General features: G+C 39.9%; 1 protein-coding gene across 1 annotated transcript in view; it reads right to left on the reverse strand.

The window, feature by feature from the left end:
* The window catches only part of LOC124595898 (protein nessun dorma-like), a 181,496-nt gene that overhangs the window by 24,298 nt on the left and 137,191 nt on the right, over positions 1–20,007 (reverse strand). The window contains exons 6-7 of the mRNA XM_047134806.1: positions 3,600–3,758; positions 3,408–3,526 (exon numbers count right to left, since the gene is read on the reverse strand). Of these exons, the coding sequence (XP_046990762.1) occupies positions 3,408–3,526; positions 3,600–3,758 (278 nt within the window). The remainder of the gene's footprint in view (positions 1–3,407; positions 3,527–3,599; positions 3,759–20,007) is intronic.

Below are 20,007 nucleotides of genomic sequence, written 5' to 3' on the forward strand. Positions count from 1 at the left end.
CCATCTTAGGCACTGTATAACACTTAAAACACTTGATAATGACACTTTGAAGCCAAAATCAAGATTGTGTAAGTATAAATGTAGCACTGCAAATAAACAACAGTCTAATGGTGGTACTGACTTTAAAGAAATACATTATGATTGTGGCCCCGCATTATGAAAAAATTATTATTCCTTGACTAAGTTTCCTAATTCTCAAAATATTCCATTAGCCAATTCCACATTATAGCTTCCTGGACAGACATTCTCCAATATCCTGTGAAGTAATGTCTACACTGCTCACTGAACGCAACAAGTCTTCAAATGAAAATCATATTAAAAGGAGCTGTAATACCAACTCTTTGTCATTCATGATTTTCAGTCATTTATAGGTAGTGTTTTGCATATATTTTGTTACCATTTATATTTATTTCTGGTTTTGTACAAAATGTGAACCACTTCTATACATATAATATAATCTGTGAAAATACTGTTTGGTTTCTGCACAGTATTAAAAAAAAAAAAATGAGAGCTAGGAAAAAAAGATATTTCTTTAATATTTACATCTGATTTTTTTATTTAATTTTCCTCCATCAGAATAAGACTGTTTCAGTGCAAAAACAGTGTCATAGATAACAGTACATATGAATGTGCACCTCCAAATGCTAAAGAGACTCTCTTTGGATAAAACAAGTGGAAAAGTATTTTCAGATTTTTCTAGAACAGAGTCTATCCTTGTCTCTTATTCTTGCCGACAGGGTAACATGTTTGCTAGGATATGCAGACAGTGCCAGTGTGTTATCAGCCATGGAGTAAAACATAAAGCTCATTTATAAATAACCTAATCCGCAAAGAAATTGAAAGTATCTGTTACTTTAATGAATAGTATTAAGGAAATTGTACTATCTTTCTTCCCATTTATGATGCGCACCACAGGCATAGCTACATCATCCACTGCAGTGTAATTTTATGAGTGGAACAGGAACAATACGGTCCAAATATTTGACAAAATTCAAATTTTCTGAATCAAAAACTTTCTCTAATAAAAATTACCATTTCCTTTTTAACAATATTAGAGAAGGAAAGTTGCTACTCACCATATAGCAGAGACGCTGAGTCGCGATAGGCACAACAAAAAGATTCACACAATTACAGCTTTTGGCCATTAAGGCCTTTGTCAGCAATAGACACACACACACACACACACACACAAACACACACACACACACCACACACACACACACACACACACCCAAACGCAAACGCAACTTGCACACACGTCTGCAGAATCAGTTTGCTCGCAATGTGGTTTCAGTTATCTGAGACTGCAGACGTGTGTGCAAATTGCGTTTGCGTTAGTGTGTGTGTGCGCGTGTGTGATTGTGTGTCTATTGCTGACAAAAGCCTTAATGGGCGAAAGCTACAATTGTGTGAATCTTTCTGTTGTGCCTATCGTGACTCAGCACCTCCCCTATATAGTGAGTAGCAACTATCCTTCTCTAATATTGTTACATTCCATCCTGGATTTTCCATTGTTTCATTTCATTTTTAAAAATGACATTATAATTGCTCCAAATATGGGGTTGAATCTCAACAATAGAATAGGAGAAGCAGGAATGAAGTCCTTCTATGCGGAGGAGGCAAAAGTGTACCAGTGGAAATGATGGAAAGCACATGGAGCTTATGTCAACTGAGGACAAAGCATTTCAGTAGTCAGCCATCATAGTGAGTAGATCTTTGATCATACATGAGGCTAAAATCTATACAAACATATGGAAATATTGCCTTGGATGGTCACTGGCTCATATAGTAAAGATTTGGAATGCCCCATGGCAATTGTTGACTTGACGAAGAGTCGTGTGTGAGCATTGTAAATGCTACTGCTAAAACTGCATAATATTATACCACACTGACTTAGTGCTTGATATTGTCAACACCAGGAGATGTATGGTTTTCTTTAGCACTGTAAATCACAAGGGCCAGTATGTATTGTGTGTTCTTTTATCAATATAGTTTAATTTATGTGTGCATGCAGGCTGTTATGGACTCAAGTCATACCCAAGATAAATTTCTGGTTCAAATCCTAAATTTTTAGCTTAGTGTAATAATTATAAAGAGATTCTAAGAAATTTGTCTTTCCTTGAAAAGCCACTTAATAATTTACTCTAGTTAAAAAGGATTCCAAATTTGCCTGTTCTCTTCATGAAAAGCCATCTAATAATGTATAAGTAATCTTATTCTGATGATATTATTCAACAAACATTCAAGACAAACCACAATTTTTTTGTTTAGGATTTCATTGTTTGTAGAGTGAGTGACTAAGTTGTTGTGTGCAGTCTGGCCTTAGCAGCTGGAGACAATGCCTTTGTGTGTGTGTGTGTGTGTGTGTGTGTGTGTTTGTTTCAATTTTAGAAGAATCTCTTTTGGCTGAAAGCTTAAATGTATAGTAGTTTTTTTGTTGTGCCTGTCAGTAACTCAACATCTCCCCAATGTGGTGAATAGCACACTATCTTTTCATAACATTGTAGTTATTTTGTCCTAGATTTTCCATTGTTTAACTCTGGCAACAATTATATTAAGACTCAAACAAATGAGATACTAATGAAATGCCAATCAGATTGATTCATTCTTGGGATACATTTTTATGTACAGGTGTTGTGTTCAAAACTGGCATTTGCCAGAAGCTTGATGTATATGTTGAAGGACAAAATTATATATATATATATATATATATATATATATATATGATTTTCATATATTATTCAAGAAAAGCAGAAATTGCAGTGTTACATTTCCTAACAACAATAATCAAGCAAGAAGGAGACAAAGTCTTTCATCACTGTCTTTGAATAAATGACCTAGCAAACCAAAGGTAAGGAAGAACAATATGAAACCTCGATTGAATAAATCGAGTCCAACTCAACCAGAATTTGATAGCAGCAACTTCTATTTTAGGAAATATGACTTTAAATGCTGCATGTGTTAACAGATATGGTTTCAAGCAAATGTTTATCTTTTCCCCCAATACCAACTCATTTGTGACTCTGCTGTTACATGGTATTGTTCCTTCTGTGACTTGAGCTTCTGTACTCTTTAATTCATTAACAATCAAACAATGACTACACTCATACGTATAATTTTAAAAATAATCACCATAGTGGTTGGTAGAACCAATAGCTCCATATTTTAAAAGCATTTTTACTTGGTTTCAATTGTTTGAGATGAGGTATTCTGCTTGTTAGAATACAATGAAAGGCAAATAATAATTTTAGAACTGCACAGTTATTTAGCTCACAAAATATAACAATTACAGAGCTTTCTTTTGTAGATATAACCATAGGCGAAACATTACTCCCTTCTCAACTAAGAGAATTCATGCCACATTTGGAAAAATTCCTCAACTTCGAACAGAAAACGTAGTTACTCACCTCTCAAGATGCAGCAACACTGAATATCCAAGTTGCTCATTTTATGAAGTCCTGGGCAAAGTACAATTGCTTTATTTTTGGGTGAACTCTCCAATGCACGCTGCACTGTTGAACAAGAACTGAAGAAAAAAGTTTAATTAAATTGAGATATTTATACAGTAGGTTACAGAGAGCTCTGAGAATGGAACATACTTGACATATGTAGTGGATGGGAAATAATTTAGGATTTTTACTATCAGTTCATTAATGTCCTGAACAGATTGGCCCTGGAATACAATCCATGTACTTTTGTCACCGATACTTGCTCCTTCATTCACTATGGCTGTTTTCTGCTTTTGAGTCAACAGTTTCCTGAAAGATTAAAACATAACGTAAGGAACTCTTACAAACATTTATGTTGATGGTCAGGAAACAGCCCTTAGTGCTTACTACTGCTGGTGACAACTAAATAATAATAGACAGCATATGATGAACAAAGAAAATGTGCTGATGGTTCTTTAAAGTGATTCTAATAGTACTTCTATAAATGAACTACCAAAATCTTAAAATATACAAATTAAATTTGTCGTTTAGAACAATCAAATCTTCTCAAATCATGAAAAACACATACTAGTGTGTCATTTTTCATATCTATTAACTCAAATACATGGTAGTCACATTAATGTGACGACTCCCTATGTTCGATTTCAATGTGCAATAAACACACACATAAGGCAGGTGGCAGCACTTGCAGTGAAGATTATATATGAAGTGTGTCGGAAGGATGCAGAAAACAGTGCAGTTGTTCTCATAATGTGGAGCAATGTATCTGACACCCAAATGGGCATGATCATTGGCTTTCAGGTCAAGTGTGGAATCATTTCCCAAATGGCTGAGTCTGTAATTGTTCGTATGCCACTATGGTTAAAATATACCATGCACAGAAAAATGACGCTATCCAAAACTGGTGCCAAGGCAACTCTGGTGCACCACAGGCCATAGATGACATGGCTGAACAATGGCTGCAGAGATGTGTACAGGTAAAAAGAGTGGCAACTGTTGAGCAACTGATTGCCCAGATGAACCAAGGGACTACTGGCAGGGCTTCTCAATGACTGTTCAGTAAACAATGCTGTGTAGGTGTCTCTGCAGCAGGTGCCTGGTTCATGCACCCACAGTGACTGCTGTTCATTGGTGACAAAGGCTGGAATTTGTACATCAGTACCACATCTGGACGTCCAATGAGTGGCAGGAAATGGCTTTCTTTTTGATGAATCACAGTTTATGTTCCATCAGACAGATAGCCATTGATCTGTATGGCCCTGCAACAATTGTTGGAAGGGTCCGGGCCAGAAAATGCAGCATTATGACCTGTGGAATGTTTTGTGGCATTCCGTGGGTGATCTCTTCATTCTGGAAGGAACAATGGATCAACACAAGTATGCATATATTGTGAGAGAACATGTGCAGCCCTACATGCAGTTTCTTTTATCTTCAGCAGATAATGCAATATGTCACACAGCTCTCAGTTTGTGTGTGGTTCGGAGAGCACCAGGATAAGTTTAGCATAATCCCCTGGCCACGAAACTCCCCGGATTAAAACCCAGTCAGAAATGTGTGCGACCACCTCAGTCGGGCTGTTCATGCCATGGATCCTCAACTGAGAAACCCAGTGCAGCTGGCGATGGTACTTGAGTCAGCATGGCTCCACATCCTGTTGACACCATCCAGAATCTCACTGACTTTCTTCCTGCATGTCTCAGGCTACTGACATGTGGTCACATTAATGTGACTGGACTGTGTATCTATGGACACACATAATTACTGCACAGCAAATCTCCATCTTAGGAAATTGGAGTTTGGGAAAATAATAATAGTTATTCCCAATACATAGTGCCACAGAAGCGCATATATTAACATAAAATTTATGATACAGAAAAACTACATGTTTACCTAAAAACATGAAATTTCTGAGCATGGCTACAAAGAAAAATTTCATGCTCTGCAATACAGATTTTATACAACTAAGTTTTATGTTTAGTGAAGTTGCCATCTCTACATGCAAACCAATTCTTGTTACACACTTCTGTTAATTTGGGTCTTAATCTGATCTGACAGCTTTGTCCCACATAAATGGTTACTGTCACTGGCAACATTAAGATACATAAAGGCAAACTCAAAATACATTGATATTATTAGTAAATGATTATTTTCAGAAGAGCAACATCCCTGCCATGATAATTAATGCTAAAAATAGTTTATCATTCAAATAGTTCACTTATTCACAGAAAACAGCATTGATAAAGGTATGTATTTATTTTTTAATTTTGTACTTAAAGTGGAGAACATTTCAATAGGAGATGGTTTTTAAAAATAGCATGTCAGTCAACAGGGGGATGCCATCACGCTGGATATATATTAGATCTAATGGCAACAACCAGTTCTGACATCTTTGAGGAAGTCCACATTGAAACTGATATCAGTGATCGTAAGGCAGTTATAGCAACAATGAATACCAAAACACAGAGGGCAACTAAAACACACAGAAAGATTTATATGTTCAGCAAACTAACATCTCAATGAGGACCCCGAAGCTTTTGGTTGAGAACCGAAGCATATTGAGGAACCATGGATCAAGTTTAAAAGAATGCTTGACCATGTACCTGACAACTATGAACTCGGTGGAGAAATTTATAATGGGAGAGATCCTCCATGGTATAATGCTACTGTAAAGAAACTCCCAAAGAAACACAGACTGCATAATTAGGTATGAAACAAAGCATAGGGCTATAGGTACAGAGATGCTGAATGAAACTTATTTGGCAGTCACAAGAGCAATGTGTGAAGGCATCAATAATTATCACAGCAAAATAATGTCAAATGATCTTTCACAAAACCCAAGTAAATTATAGTCACATGTAAAGGCTGTTAGTGGCATCAAAGTTAGTGTCCAGTTACTGACGTATGAGACAGGAAATGAAATTGAGATTAGCAAAGCAAAAGCAGAAATGTTGGAACTCTTCTTCCACATGTTTCTTTACAATGAAAAACTCAAGAGTACTGCCCCAATTTAATTTTCATACCACTGAAAAGATAAGTGAAATAGGTATTAGTGTCAATGGCATGCATAATCAGCCGAAATCGTTAAAACTGAACGCAGCCTCAGGGCCCAGTGGAATCCCTACCAAATTCTGCTCTATCCTGCTACTAGTGCGTGTGTGTTTAGCTGTGTATGTGTACTTAAATCACCCGCCAACTATATCAGTGTGAGGTAGCCACTTGAGGCTGCCTGCAGGAATTTTGCACACAGCATGGTCTCCGCACCGTCTACCAGTGACTCACGCCTATATACACGTAGAGCACCTCTGGCTCACTCTCACTACGTTCTTTTAGTTTGTACCACTCACATCAGTTGTTCTGTATATTGCTTCTGTTGCACATTCTGTATGATACTTTCGTCTTGTTACCTGTGGAGTCACAAGAGGCTTATTACCAATACTGTTGGAAAGTTTATGAATAAAACCATATTTGTGTTACTTGGGTTGGTTTCTTCTATTACTTGGTTACTACAAGTTTGGAATGGTTTCCGCAGGTGCAGTCTTTAAGTGCAGTTTCGTCAGGTTTAGTCAATATGGATGCAGTGCTACCAGCCCTGATTGAACAGATTATTTCGGCAGTGACCACTTTGTCGGCTTCCACTAACAGACAGGATAACGTTCCATTGGCCTATCCATCCACTTTTCCTTCATAAGATGATTCAGCTGAGGATTCGGAGCTTAAGAAAAAAAGATTCAGGCAGCATTTTTTGGCTTTCATTGTCACAGACTCGAATTTGTCCAGAACCTTATTCCTCACACGGATTCCACCTAAGCTGTATCACAACTGCTGTGTCAGCTTGCCCCTTTACAAGAATCGGCAGCTCTTACTTTTGATCACACATGCAGATTATTGTCCAACTACCATAGCGAATGATCACACACCATAGCAGCACGAGTTGAATTCTACTGATGCCACAAGAAACCAAACGAGTCATGCAGGGCCTGGGCAGCCAAACTCCACGGCCTTAGTCGTTAATGTCAATTCATTACTGATGCCCATAACAATCCTTATGCAAACTCTACAGTGCATGATGCAATTATATGCTTAGCTAGGGACAAGGAAGTGCACCAGAAGTCTTTACCCATGGAGGCCCCTGTTGACAGAAGTTTTGCAACTGGCACAGATTTGAAGTTTCTCGGTCAGATGATGACCAAACTGCAGTGTGGTGCTATATGGTAGTAGTGTCACAAGATATGCCAACTAGGACTACAGATAGCTTGCACGAGGAAACAGTAGTAGTGGTGATTAACATGTGGATCCAGTGCCAAGCAGACCAAGGCCAGCCCAAGCAGCTGTGACCACCACAGTAGCAGCATCAGCGTTCTCTGTTTTCGAGTCCAAGCCCTAAGTGCTGGGCTACTTGCAATGCTTGCCAGAGGAAAAGTCACACTGCCTCTGGTGTATCGTTCACCGAAAGTTGCTCAGGATATCCACATGTATGTAAACTGTGAGGCTCCAACGCTTGTGACTTCTCCCAAGTTGTTTATAGAGTTAATAGTTTTTGCAAAGTGCTAAGACTACGGATCGACACAGGTGCTGCGATGACATTATTGAATTCTCAAACCTATGTGAGTTTAGGCTCGCTGCTGTTGACACCGGTCATGCTGAAGCTGGTCAGTTATAACAAAGAGAACATTGTGCTGTTGGGACAATTTACTGCATCTGCCTCTTACAAGTCAGTGATTCGTTCCATTATATTTTTTGTGGCTGCTGATGCCAGTGTTGAGAGCTTGTTCAGAATGGATGCATTTCAGGCATTCGGATTTTTTATCACCAATGCAATTAACTTTGTGTTTAATCGAGTACCGTATTCTCAATTGGGGACATGTGTGAGTTTCTGTAAGGTATAGGGTGTGTTACGAATTTTCTGTCCATATTTCTTTGAAATCCACAGCTCAGCCTCACTTTTGTCGTGCACGTCCTATTCCTGTTGCCCTGAAAGATCAAGTGAAAGCACAATTGCAATCTATTATGGGTAGTGAATGATCATCTCTGCTGGTTCTAGTCTGGAAGCCATTAGGGAAACTTCGCTTCTGTACCGACTTCATTACTACTGTTAACACACGGTGGATTGTGGATATGTATCCCTTCCCACACCAGGAGGAACTGTTGGCGAAAATATTGTGTGGCCAGCACTTTTCTAAATCTAATTTGTCTGACAAATATCTGCAGCTTCCTGTGGATGAAGCGCCTTGGCGAGTTCTGATTTTGAAAATTCCTTTCGGTCTCTATCAATATTTGCGCCTTCCTTTTGCTGTGGCTAGCACTCCTGCTATTTCCAATGATTTTTAGAGCAGTTGACATTGCCTGTCCCATGTTGCCTTCATTACATGCATGATATTGTTGTCACAGGCTCCTCCATGGCCGATCACTTGAAAAATGTGTACACTTTTTCTGTGTATCTTTCTGTCTTATGGTGTGACCTCACGAAATCTCAGTTTTTCAACCTTCTACTGTTTATCTAGGGTTCAAGGACTCGTGGGATGGGGTTTGCCTTCTGCCAGACCACATCTGTTGTTACATCTAAGCCTCATTCCTCGTTCACGAAGGAGCTTCAGGCTTTCTTAGGGAATATAGTCTCCTAATATAAATTCCTGCTTGGGGCGGCCACACAGGGCCACCCATTGCATGCCTTGTTATGCAAGAATGTACCTTTTTGCTGTGGCCTGGAATGCAAATGTGTTTTTCAAAAATTTAAATTCAACCTACTCTCAGCCCCTTGTTTAGCTACATTCTCTCTGGACCAGCACATAGTTTTAGGCAATTGACACCTCAAAGTACAGCCTCAGCGCAGTCCTAGCACACTGACAGATCTAGACAACCGGTTGCTTACGCCTCTAAATAATTCACTCCAGCCTAGCAGCTTTACTCTCCGATGGAAAAAGAGGCTCTTGTCATACTCAATGCTGTCCAGATGGCTCCAAATTTCACATTATTACTGACCATAAACCCTTTGTTTCTTTGTTTAACCCTCACACCTACAATGTTGGGTGCTGTTCTTGTCTTACTACAACGACGAAATCCATTTTCAACCTATGACTAAATGTGCCAATGTGGATGCATTGTTCTGCCTTCCTGTGGGTCCTGATCCTGACTTTGATCCTGAAGAATTGCTTTGCTTCCATTTCGATATTGAAACACAGGTCGTGGTCGAGGGTTTCCCAATTACGAACTCGTGCATAGCACCTGCCGTTGTTGCCTACCTGGTCCTCTGCCATGCGGTTCAGTTTGCTCGACAGAGCTGGCCAGATAAACCACCAGGGTGGGCTTTGGACCACTTAAGCAACTGTTTTTCCTTATGGTATTGCCTCCCTGTTTCTGAAGGTGTTTTGCTGTTGTCCATGAAAGACCTCTCTCTCAGAGTAGTCATCTCCACCACATTAGAGTGCAAGGTTCTACATCTTCTCCTCCACAGTCACTGGGAGGTTTCAGACACTAATCTATTACCTACAAGACATGTTTTCTGACCAGGAACTTATAGCAAAATTGTCTATTTTGTCTCGGCTTGTGAAAAGTGTGCCAGCTCCCAGGGCACCTCTGTCCCCCTGGTGCACTCAACACCACCCACAGGAACGGATCCATGTAGACTTTGCAGGTTCCTTCTTGAATTCCTATTGGCTCCTAGTTGTAGATGCATTTTCCCGTTTTCCTTGCATTCTCCAGTGTGCAACAGCGTTGGCTTATGTCACAATTTGTAAGCTTTTGAGGGTTTTTTCTATTAAGGAGTTGCTTTATAACTTAGTTTCTCACACATTTTGGTTTTGTTTCCGCCATGGCACTCACCATGTTACAGCTCTGTCATTCCACTCTCAATGAAATGGTGAGGCAGAATGCTAGTGTGTACGTCCCAAATGAAAAAGTTTGTTGTGGATCCTTCGCCCGATGGCACCCTTCACCGTTTTCTGAGCACCTATCACTTCACGCCTATGGGGGGAGGGGAGCCTGGCTGAGTTGCTTCACGGCCAGCAGCCACGCACGCTACTCCACCTACCGCGGCGTGCACAGCATCTGCTGCAATGATTTTATCTGGCAACTTCATGCCACGATCACTGGTGTGCGCACGAGGGTATGGTCGCTGGCCCAAGTGGATACTGGCCACTGTTGTCCACCGTCGGGGATGCCATCTTTGTGATATCCGTATGACCAACAGGCTGGTGGCATGCCACTTTCGTCAGTTGTGTCCGTGCTCACCGCCACAAACTACAGGTTCATGAGTGTGGCTCCCATTGCTCCAACCTGCCTGTTGCCCTCTGCTTCGAGCCCGTCGTCGCCTGCCACGGAGTCCCATTGACTGCCTCCTCCATGTGCAGTGTACTGGAGTTCCAGCTCTCCGGCGCCAGATGCCGGTCCATCTCTCCACCCTCGGGTCCATTGCTGCAGCTTACTGTTTCGGTCGGGCTGCTCCACCAGCCCCTCGCTATCATCGCCTCAGCCATTGTCGTCGTGGGTCCAGTCCTGTCTCCTCTGTACTGGGACCTGCCTGCTGATGACGACGCAGAGATGGTGACAGCACCCTACTCCCCAGTGCTGTCGTCAGGTGCTGTGCAAGTCCACTGCCCTCGGGTGTGCCCACGTTTCCACATGTAACAGCCCTATACTCCTGTGCCCGTCCGGCACACCGTCCTGCCCTGCTGTTGGCACCACCTGCTGCCATTATAGATCTGATGGATGTGTCTCTCGTTGGACCGCTGGTGTTTCCTCCATCATCTGGGTTCCCTCTTTGCACGAGGGAGAGGTGTGCTGCATCCCGTTACTAGTGTGTGTGGGTGTGAGTGCACCAAGTGTAGTATTGCCACACGTATGTACTTACATCAACTGCCAACTGTATCAGTGTAGACCGGCCACTAGAGACTGCCTTTGGGAAGCGTGCACAGGCCATGGTCTCCGCCATGCTGTCTAACAGTGACTTGTGCCTATATAAGCGTGGAGCAGTGCTGACTCGCTCTAAGTTATTTTAGTCTGCACTGCTCACATCAGTTGTTCTGTGTATCACTTATGTTGCACCTCCTGTATGATCTTTTGTCTTGTTACGTGTGGAGTCACGAGAAGCTTATTTCGATTACTGTTCAACGGTTTAGGAATAAAGAAATATTTGTGTTACTTGGATCCGTCTTGTTTATTACTTGGCTACTACAAAGTCTACACCCAATGCACAGCTGAATTAGCCTCTCTGTTAACTATAATCTATTGTAGACCACTTGAACAAAAAAAACAGCACCCAATAGCTGGAAGGAGGTGCAGGTCACACCTGTTTATAGGAGGGGTGAGAAGTGATTAAAAAAACTACTGTCCACTATCTTTGATATCGATCTGTTGTAGAATCTTAGAACATATTCTGAACTCAAACGTAATGAGGTATCTTGAACAGAATGACCTCCATATTAACCAGCATGGATTTCAAAAACACAGATCACATGAAACCAAACTAGCACTTTTCCACATGACATAATGTAAGCCATGGACCAAGGCAGTCAATGTAGATGCAGACTTTCTCAATTTCCAAAAAGGATTCTGCTCAGTACCACTCCTGTGGTTATTCTCAAAAGTACGATCATACAGGGTATCAGAAGAAATGTGAGACTGGATTGGGAATTTCTTGGTAGGGAGAGCACGGCATGTTATCTTGGATGGAGAGTCATTGACAGATGTAGAAGCAACTTTGGGGTGTACCACATGGATTTGTGTTGGCCTCCTTGCTGCTCATGTTGTACAATATGACCTTGTGGATAATATTAAGAGTAAGCTCAGACTTTTTGTAGATGATGCAATTAGGTACAATGAAGAACAGCCTGAACAAAGCTGTGGCAATACTTGATAAGATTTCAAAGTGGTGCAATGATTTGAAACTTGCTTTAAATGCTCAAAAATGTGAAATTCTGCATTGCACAAAATGTAAAATCTTAGCATCTCATGAATACCATATTAGTGAGTCACAACTGGAAGCTGCAAACTCGTGCAAATACTTGGATGTAACACTTAGTAGGGACATGAAGGGGAATGATCACATAGGCTAATTAGTGGTAAAGCAGGTAGCAGACTTTTGGAATATTGGTGGAATACTAGGGAAATGCATTCAGCCTACAAAGGAGTTATTTACAAATCATTCATGACACACATTCTAGAATTTTGTTCGAATGTGTGGGATCTGTATCAAATAGAACTAGCATGTGATACTGAACGTACAGTGTATAGAAGCAGAAAGTGTGATCTCTTGTCTCCAATAACATGGGCTGAATAGGGTTAGTGTGGTAATCTCCCACTGGACAGCACTGCGATCGTTTTGCGCGCTATGTTGTCTACGTTTATAAATGATATATCATGTGCTCTGTTGCTGATTTGCAAATATTTTTAGTTATATATGTGCAATTATGCAGTAGTACAGATTATTAGTGGTACTTGATTATAAATTAAACCAAAATACATGGTTGCCAAGCAAATATTTCAATTGAAACTAATAGTTGGGTCTGCAGTCTCCTAAACTGAAGAGACGACACCTTCCTGTTTTGCGCCTGGTTGTTAGTAAGATTATAGAAATTGCAAAGAGGTAAGATGCATTTTCTAGCCCCCAAAAGATGTAGAAAATTTTAACAAATCGAAAAAAAAGTTATCCCAGGAGAAGACAAGGAGCTAATAAGAAACTCATATTTGTGATGCTCATTTTGCTGAAAATTTAATATTAAAACACAAAAATTTATTATTGATGGAAAGGAAGCAGAACTGCTCAGAATTGAACCAGATTCAATGCAAACAATAAACTCAAATCAGAGAAGGCTAGAGTAATTGTGCTGCAGGCAGAAGTAAGTAGACTAAAGAAACGGAAATGTAATGAAATACAATAGTGAATTTCTTCTAGACAGTTTTTTTATTACATATAAAATCTCCTAAGGGTTAAAGCACTGCTTGAAACATGATCTGTTACCTCTTTCTTCAGATGTGCATTTGTGGAGAGACTTGAAAGGTTTGAAATGCACAGATGATATTAACAACACAGTCATAGATGCTATTAAAGAAAATTTTAGAGAAGAGACTGATGAAAATAGAAAGACAATTGTAATTATCTTTGATGAGATCTTACTGAGAGAGGATATTCAAATCAACAGCTTCTCTTTATTCATATATGGATTTGTAGACTTTGGCAATACACCGCCTGCCAACCAAAATAGAGTCTTAGCTGATCCTGCCCTTGTTTTCATGTACCTCTGCTACACAGTTGAATACAACCAATTGCAGTCTATGCCAGAAACAAAGCAACTCCTGGAGAACTGTTACCAAAAATTTTAATTCAGGTTGTAATACAACTGGAGCAGGCAGATTGTAAAATTGTAGTGTTTACATGTGATGGCAGCCAATCTAACAAACAAGCCCGGAAACATTTGCAAATATTAGGAAAGAAGGGGGATATTAAATGCTATTTTCAAAATCCTATTGATGAGAACAGAAAAGTTTGGGCTCTTTCAGATGCAGTACATAATTTGAAATGTATACGTAAACTCCTTCATGATATACATACTGTGCTGTTTGCTGCTGACATCACAAAGTATTTATTTTATGAATGTGTTTATAAAGTTGACAATTCACTAGAGTTTGCTTGTGTAAAGGCATGTAGTACACTGACATATGTACACATACACCTGACCTAATTTTAGTGAATGAATGCTAGCCTTACTTTCCAGTTGTTTAGTACCAGCATGGTGAAAGCTATAAATTTTTTTGGAGAAAGTGGCATTGTGGGATTGAAGATAGTAAGCCAAATGAAAAATTTACTCAGTATATAACCAACATTTTCAATGCTCTGAATTCAGAAACACCATCATGTGGTAAGAGAAATGATTCAGATTACCGTAAAATTCTGCAGAATATTTCTCATATTCTGACCACCTCAGACAGTACTTTTGCTTCAAACAGAACATTGGAATTGCTCAGAGTAACAGTACAGAACACGTTAGAAATAGCTGAATACTTGTGGAATAAAGCACTATAATATGTATTGATTGCCAAGTTCAATCAGGATCCACTGGAGCGATATTTTGGTATTATCAGATCACTGACCTGTGATGACCACCCTTCATCAATAGATTTTCTATAGTTACATATGCTCCAGTTGATATATGTGCTTGTCAAGAATGTTTTATCCAAGGCAGGGAATTGTGAATCAGGGACGGAACCCACTGTTACATCCTATGTCAATCAGATACGAATCTTGGCAAAGGAGACTAAGAAAGAACACACTGATGGGGGGGGGGGGGGGGGTGTATAGATGAAAAACTGATCACCAGAAATGCTAGTGAAAGTCATTCTGAGTGGACAGGCAATGAGCCACACAAGAGTGTTCTTGATAATGCAAAAAGAACTATTATACACAACATAGCAGGTTACATTGTGCACCAGACCTCAAAAATCACTAAATGTTGTGCCTGCTTAGATTCACTAAAGAATTCGTCCGTTGAAAATCATCCTTTTTCACTTTTCACTAATGTGAAGGACTATGGTTCTCATCAAGAACAAAGTTATTTATGTTACCCTTCAGAAGCACTGTTAAATATTACAATTGCTTACTGGAACACAGGTGCACTTGTTCCAGTGGGTGGACAACGGATCTCCTCGTCCAAAAAAAGCATCGTAGAGGTGGTGATAAACACGGAAGTCTACCTGGAAATCCTAGCGTGCATGAGGGATGCTCGGACATAAAAGAGGCCTAACCTGTATGAAAACCTGACTTGGACGTTGCATCGTGACAATGCACAGGCTCACACGTCGATCCTTTTCCTCAGCTATCTAGCAACACATCACACCCTGCTGTGTCCTATCCACTGTATTCTGTGGATATAGCCCCACCAAACTTTTTCCTTCTTCCCAACCTTACACATTGAAAGGACAACATTTTCAAAGCCAGAAGAGGGTCAGGACAATGCAACAAGATACCTGTACACCATCGCAGAAAATGCATTCCAGAAGGCTTTCCAAAAGTGGAAGAAATAATGGGAATGGTTTATTGACTGTAGAGTGGGCTATTAAGATGTTGTACAATACACAACAAAGGTTTTATAGCATAAGTTCAGTTTCTTTTTCAACACATCTTGTTTGCCTGTAGCTGGATCTACCTCGAGGACGATTCTTGACAATGGCAATAGACAGTGACTTTTACAATTGAGTGCTTTAGCTGGGAGCTAAACACATATCTCTTCTTTGACATTAATTTACCTATGGCAATATAATATTCAGAAATTATTTTTGTCATGGCTTGCTTGTAGACTATGATGAGGTTGGGTAGTGTTATACTCATTACCCATATTAGCTGTTTAAACAGCACACATTTTCTTCATATACTGGTTAACATGTTATTGCAATAAAATTAATAGCAGATCTAACTCTCAATGTTTAAACAATGTCCATTAAGCGATACATTTTTCTTTGACTGTAATGGCCATCTATCAACTGATCTTCCTGTTATAGTAGCAGATATACTGTCACTATTAGTCTTCTTCAGCTGACATTTGTCAATCACCATTAATTCTAGTTTAGTCTTCTGTTTTACTTACATAGTCATTACTAAAATTTGTTCTTTACACTTAATTTCTTTGCTTCATCAAGCGTAAAGAAAACATTTTGTAGCAGTATTGAAGGACTGCATATATATGTGTGTGTTGTCCACCATTCACCTATGATGCCTTGCTGGCCATATATCAAATCACATTATTAGTTCCAAGTAAATAACGTCAGGCTCCATATCACTGCTGCAAAGCCGTGCTCTATGTCACTAACTAAAAAATCGGGCAAACAAATGTAAAAAACCATAGGAATTACTGCAAGCTCTCCATGAGACTTTACTGATTACAGTGAGCGTTCTGCTCTGGTATCATGTCCTGTTACATAATGTAGCGTATCATATGGTTGTATATTCTAAAATGTATTTAAAATATGTACGAGCGTGCACTTCATGCGGCAGCAATACCTTAGCATCATGCAGCTGCCATCCAGAAAAGCTATATTACTTATCAATGTAGGGATCGCATGCTGCTTGTGGCATCCACTCGCCGATTCCTTGCTTATCATAAAATGAATTGTAATATGGCTTAAGAGCTCTATCACCAACTCACTCATTATCTATCCCTCAAATTATTGTCAACTGACGATTGCTCGTTTCGTTCGGGTACGGCATGCTTTATGATACAAAAAAGTTATATCTTGCACGCATGTTCTCCTTGAACAACTGAAATTGAACCACTGGAATTGAACCGCGACCTATAATTAAAAGATGAACTTTGGATCCTCTTATGTGATGTATGAAGTTAATTAAGAAGCCTTCAGCTACACAATTGTAATGTTAATTAATGAGCCTTCAGCTCTGTTTACAAGTACATTTTTAGTGTGACCATCATCATGCTCTTATCTTGTGTGTTTCAATAAAAACTACATCCAATCATATGATTGTTTTCCCAAGACAAGATAGAACCTGCATTTTCACTTATGAAGTCCGATAGCCAAATTATCAACTTTATTAGCATTTTAAACATTATCAGCACCAGAGAGTATGGGTGAGGTGAGGTGCATTGTAACAACAGCAGAATCCTGGGTCATCTGGTTACCAACATACAATCTTACAAATCCGTAACTTTGAACATTTAAAGTAGCCAGTCAAATTATATTTTGGTCTATCAGTACTGGTATTAAATTAAAACTTATTTTCATCTTTTCCTAGTTCCTTACTTCAGCTTATGTTTTTCTCCTTTTACATTTTGTTTTTCACTGATAGTTTCCCTTTACTTTTGACACCGTTTCTGATTTTGTTTGCTATTTATAAACATTTCTTGACTAAGGTGTTGTCCAAGCTTTTTCACATTTTTTGACATCACCTCTCCACCTCTGACTTCTTTTCAGTTTGTAACCTTATCTCTGATCTATAAATTAATTTTACCACCAGCTCATCACTAGTACAGGATTTTATCATATATTTTGCTGTCCATTATGACGCACAACATTTTTTCATGAACACTGGGTGAATCTCTTGATGTGGGGTTGTCTCTAATTCTCTTCCTTGCACCAAATTTACATTTATATTTTCAAATCAGTTTTCAAATACATTTTCTTGTGAAGAAATGACTTCTATCACCAAAAGCTTGATACTGATGTCCGTTTCTATTTCTACATCGTACATGTTGAACCGCAGTCAAGTCCACATCCAAAAGCAGAATCATCAATGAAGTACAGCACTTAGAAATGCAAGTTTATTATGAACACCAATGTACTGCCAGTGCAGAACTGAAATCCTGGACACATAATGTAGTTATTTATACAAATACACAATGTGATCAAAAGAATCCAGACAGCCCCAAAAACATACACTTTTCATATTAGGTGCATTGTGCTGACATTGTGAGAGAGCAGAATGGGGAGCTCTGCGGAATTCAAATGTGGTCAGATGATTCGATGACAAGTAACAATTTCCGCCGTACTGGATTGTACTTCCTCTTACACAATGCTCCATTTATTAACTGAATTTCTCCGTTAGTCGGTTCATCCTCCTTCAAGGCACCTATTGTTTTCAGCAGTGCTGGATCTTCTCTCTGTTCAGCAGCGATGTCATCTAATGCAGCTTGTTGATGGTCCAAACAACTACAAAGCACATTTTTTTTTTCAGTTGTAGAGTAGTTTATTTTGGATTTCGGGAGTACTCTGGAAGTATAAGCTATCACATTTCCAGCAACTGCCTCAATTTGTATTAAGCCAGCTTGTATCCCAAAACTGCCAGCATCAGTGTGGAGCACTGTCTCAGCACTCATGTCACACAATGCTCACATGTGCCTTTTATTTTCTCTGCATCGGACTGGACTACATTACCACCCATTAAGTGCCCCAAGATTTTTATCTCTTGGATGACAAGGCACCTTTTCTGATTCAGGTAAAGACCTGCAGTGTAAACATGCTTCAACACAGTTTCCTGTTGCAGCTTAGATGTTCATCTAATGTCTGAAGGAGGCTGTCCATCACTCATTTTAAGGCGGCTGGAGCATTACACAGCCCAAACAGCATAAGTTTGAATGCATCAGGAATTATAAAGGCAGTCTTTTCCCAGTCCGCATCATCAACCTTGATATGCCAGCTTGGCAGTCTTCATGTCCAAAGTTGAAAAAGATTTTGCTTCTGTCAAGCAGTTTAGGTTGAGATCAACGTGCAGCAATCAACATAAATCTTTCTTCATGTTTTTGATTGACTGTGTGTAGTTCACACAGAATCCCCATACGCTGCAGTTCTTCAGGACTATAGGAGAGAACCACAGACACTCTGAAGGTTTGATAATTTTATCTTGTAGAATATTCTCCACTTCCTCCCCAGTTATCCATCATTCAGCTGGCGACACATTATATGAGCACTGGCTAATTGGCTGATGGTCCCGTTGAGATACAGTGTTTTATCATGGGCTGTTTGGTCTTTCTTTTCCCCACTCCAGATCTGATGCAGAATGGCTATCAGCACCATCTTGGTCACGCTAGATTTTACTGGTAGTTCGATAGTAGTTTCCTGCCCTGTATTGTCTGTTGTGGTAGTGGATGGAATTCATGCAGGGTTCAATAGTGGATTTGGATTGAGTTTGAGTCTGAATGCTTGACTCAGTTTACTCCTACAGCCAACTGTGATCCACCCACCTCCCCTCAAATCACCTCCTGCCAACTTTCCAGAACTTTCTAACTCTAATCTTGCCCAACCATCACTCTCCAAATCCCTAAATGTGGAAACCAATCCCACATCTGCAGAATTACCCACAATTTACCACCAAAAAACTGATTCTAACATTATAAAACTACCTGCCAACTACAGCTCCACCACTGTGGTTATGGACTACAGGAATTACCTGGGGGAAGTACTCTGCCAGCTATCAGATACTTCCACCTACATATCCTGCCACAATGGCCCCATTCCCAGAAATCCAGCAGGATCTCCAGTCTCTCATCAAATCTTTAGGTTCATCCCAGAACCTCTTCCACCCAACTCACCCCCCCCATAACTGCCCACACACCTACCTTCTACATGCTTCCTGGAATTCATAAAACCAACCACCCAGAACACTCCTTTATTTATGGTTACTGTGCCTCCACATAGCGAACATCTGCCCAACACCCATGGCCTTACCAATATTCAACACTAACTTTCTCAAAGCCCAACTGACTCCAAACCTACAACTTTCTTTCTAGTCGCCATTACCAACTATAGCCTCACCCGCAATTACTTCTCCTTTGAAGGCATTACTTAAAACCAAATTCGTGGTAAGGCAATGAGTACGTCCATGGCACCATCCTATGCTAGCCTATTCATGAACCATGTAGAGGAATCCTTCATAATCTCCCAGAATACCAAACCTATCATCTGGTTCTGATTCACTGATAACATCTTTACAATTTGGACCAAGAATGAGGACACCCAATCCAAGTTCCTCCAGTACCTCTACACTTCCAGCCCTATTCGCTTCACCTTGTCTTCCTCAGCACAAGGGGCAACTTTCTCAATACTCTCATTCACCTCACCT

The sequence above is a fragment of the Schistocerca americana genome, chromosome 2 (genome assembly GCF_021461395.2).
Source record: "Schistocerca americana isolate TAMUIC-IGC-003095 chromosome 2, iqSchAmer2.1, whole genome shotgun sequence".
In the NCBI taxonomy this organism is placed as follows: domain Eukaryota; kingdom Metazoa; phylum Arthropoda; class Insecta; order Orthoptera; family Acrididae; genus Schistocerca; species Schistocerca americana.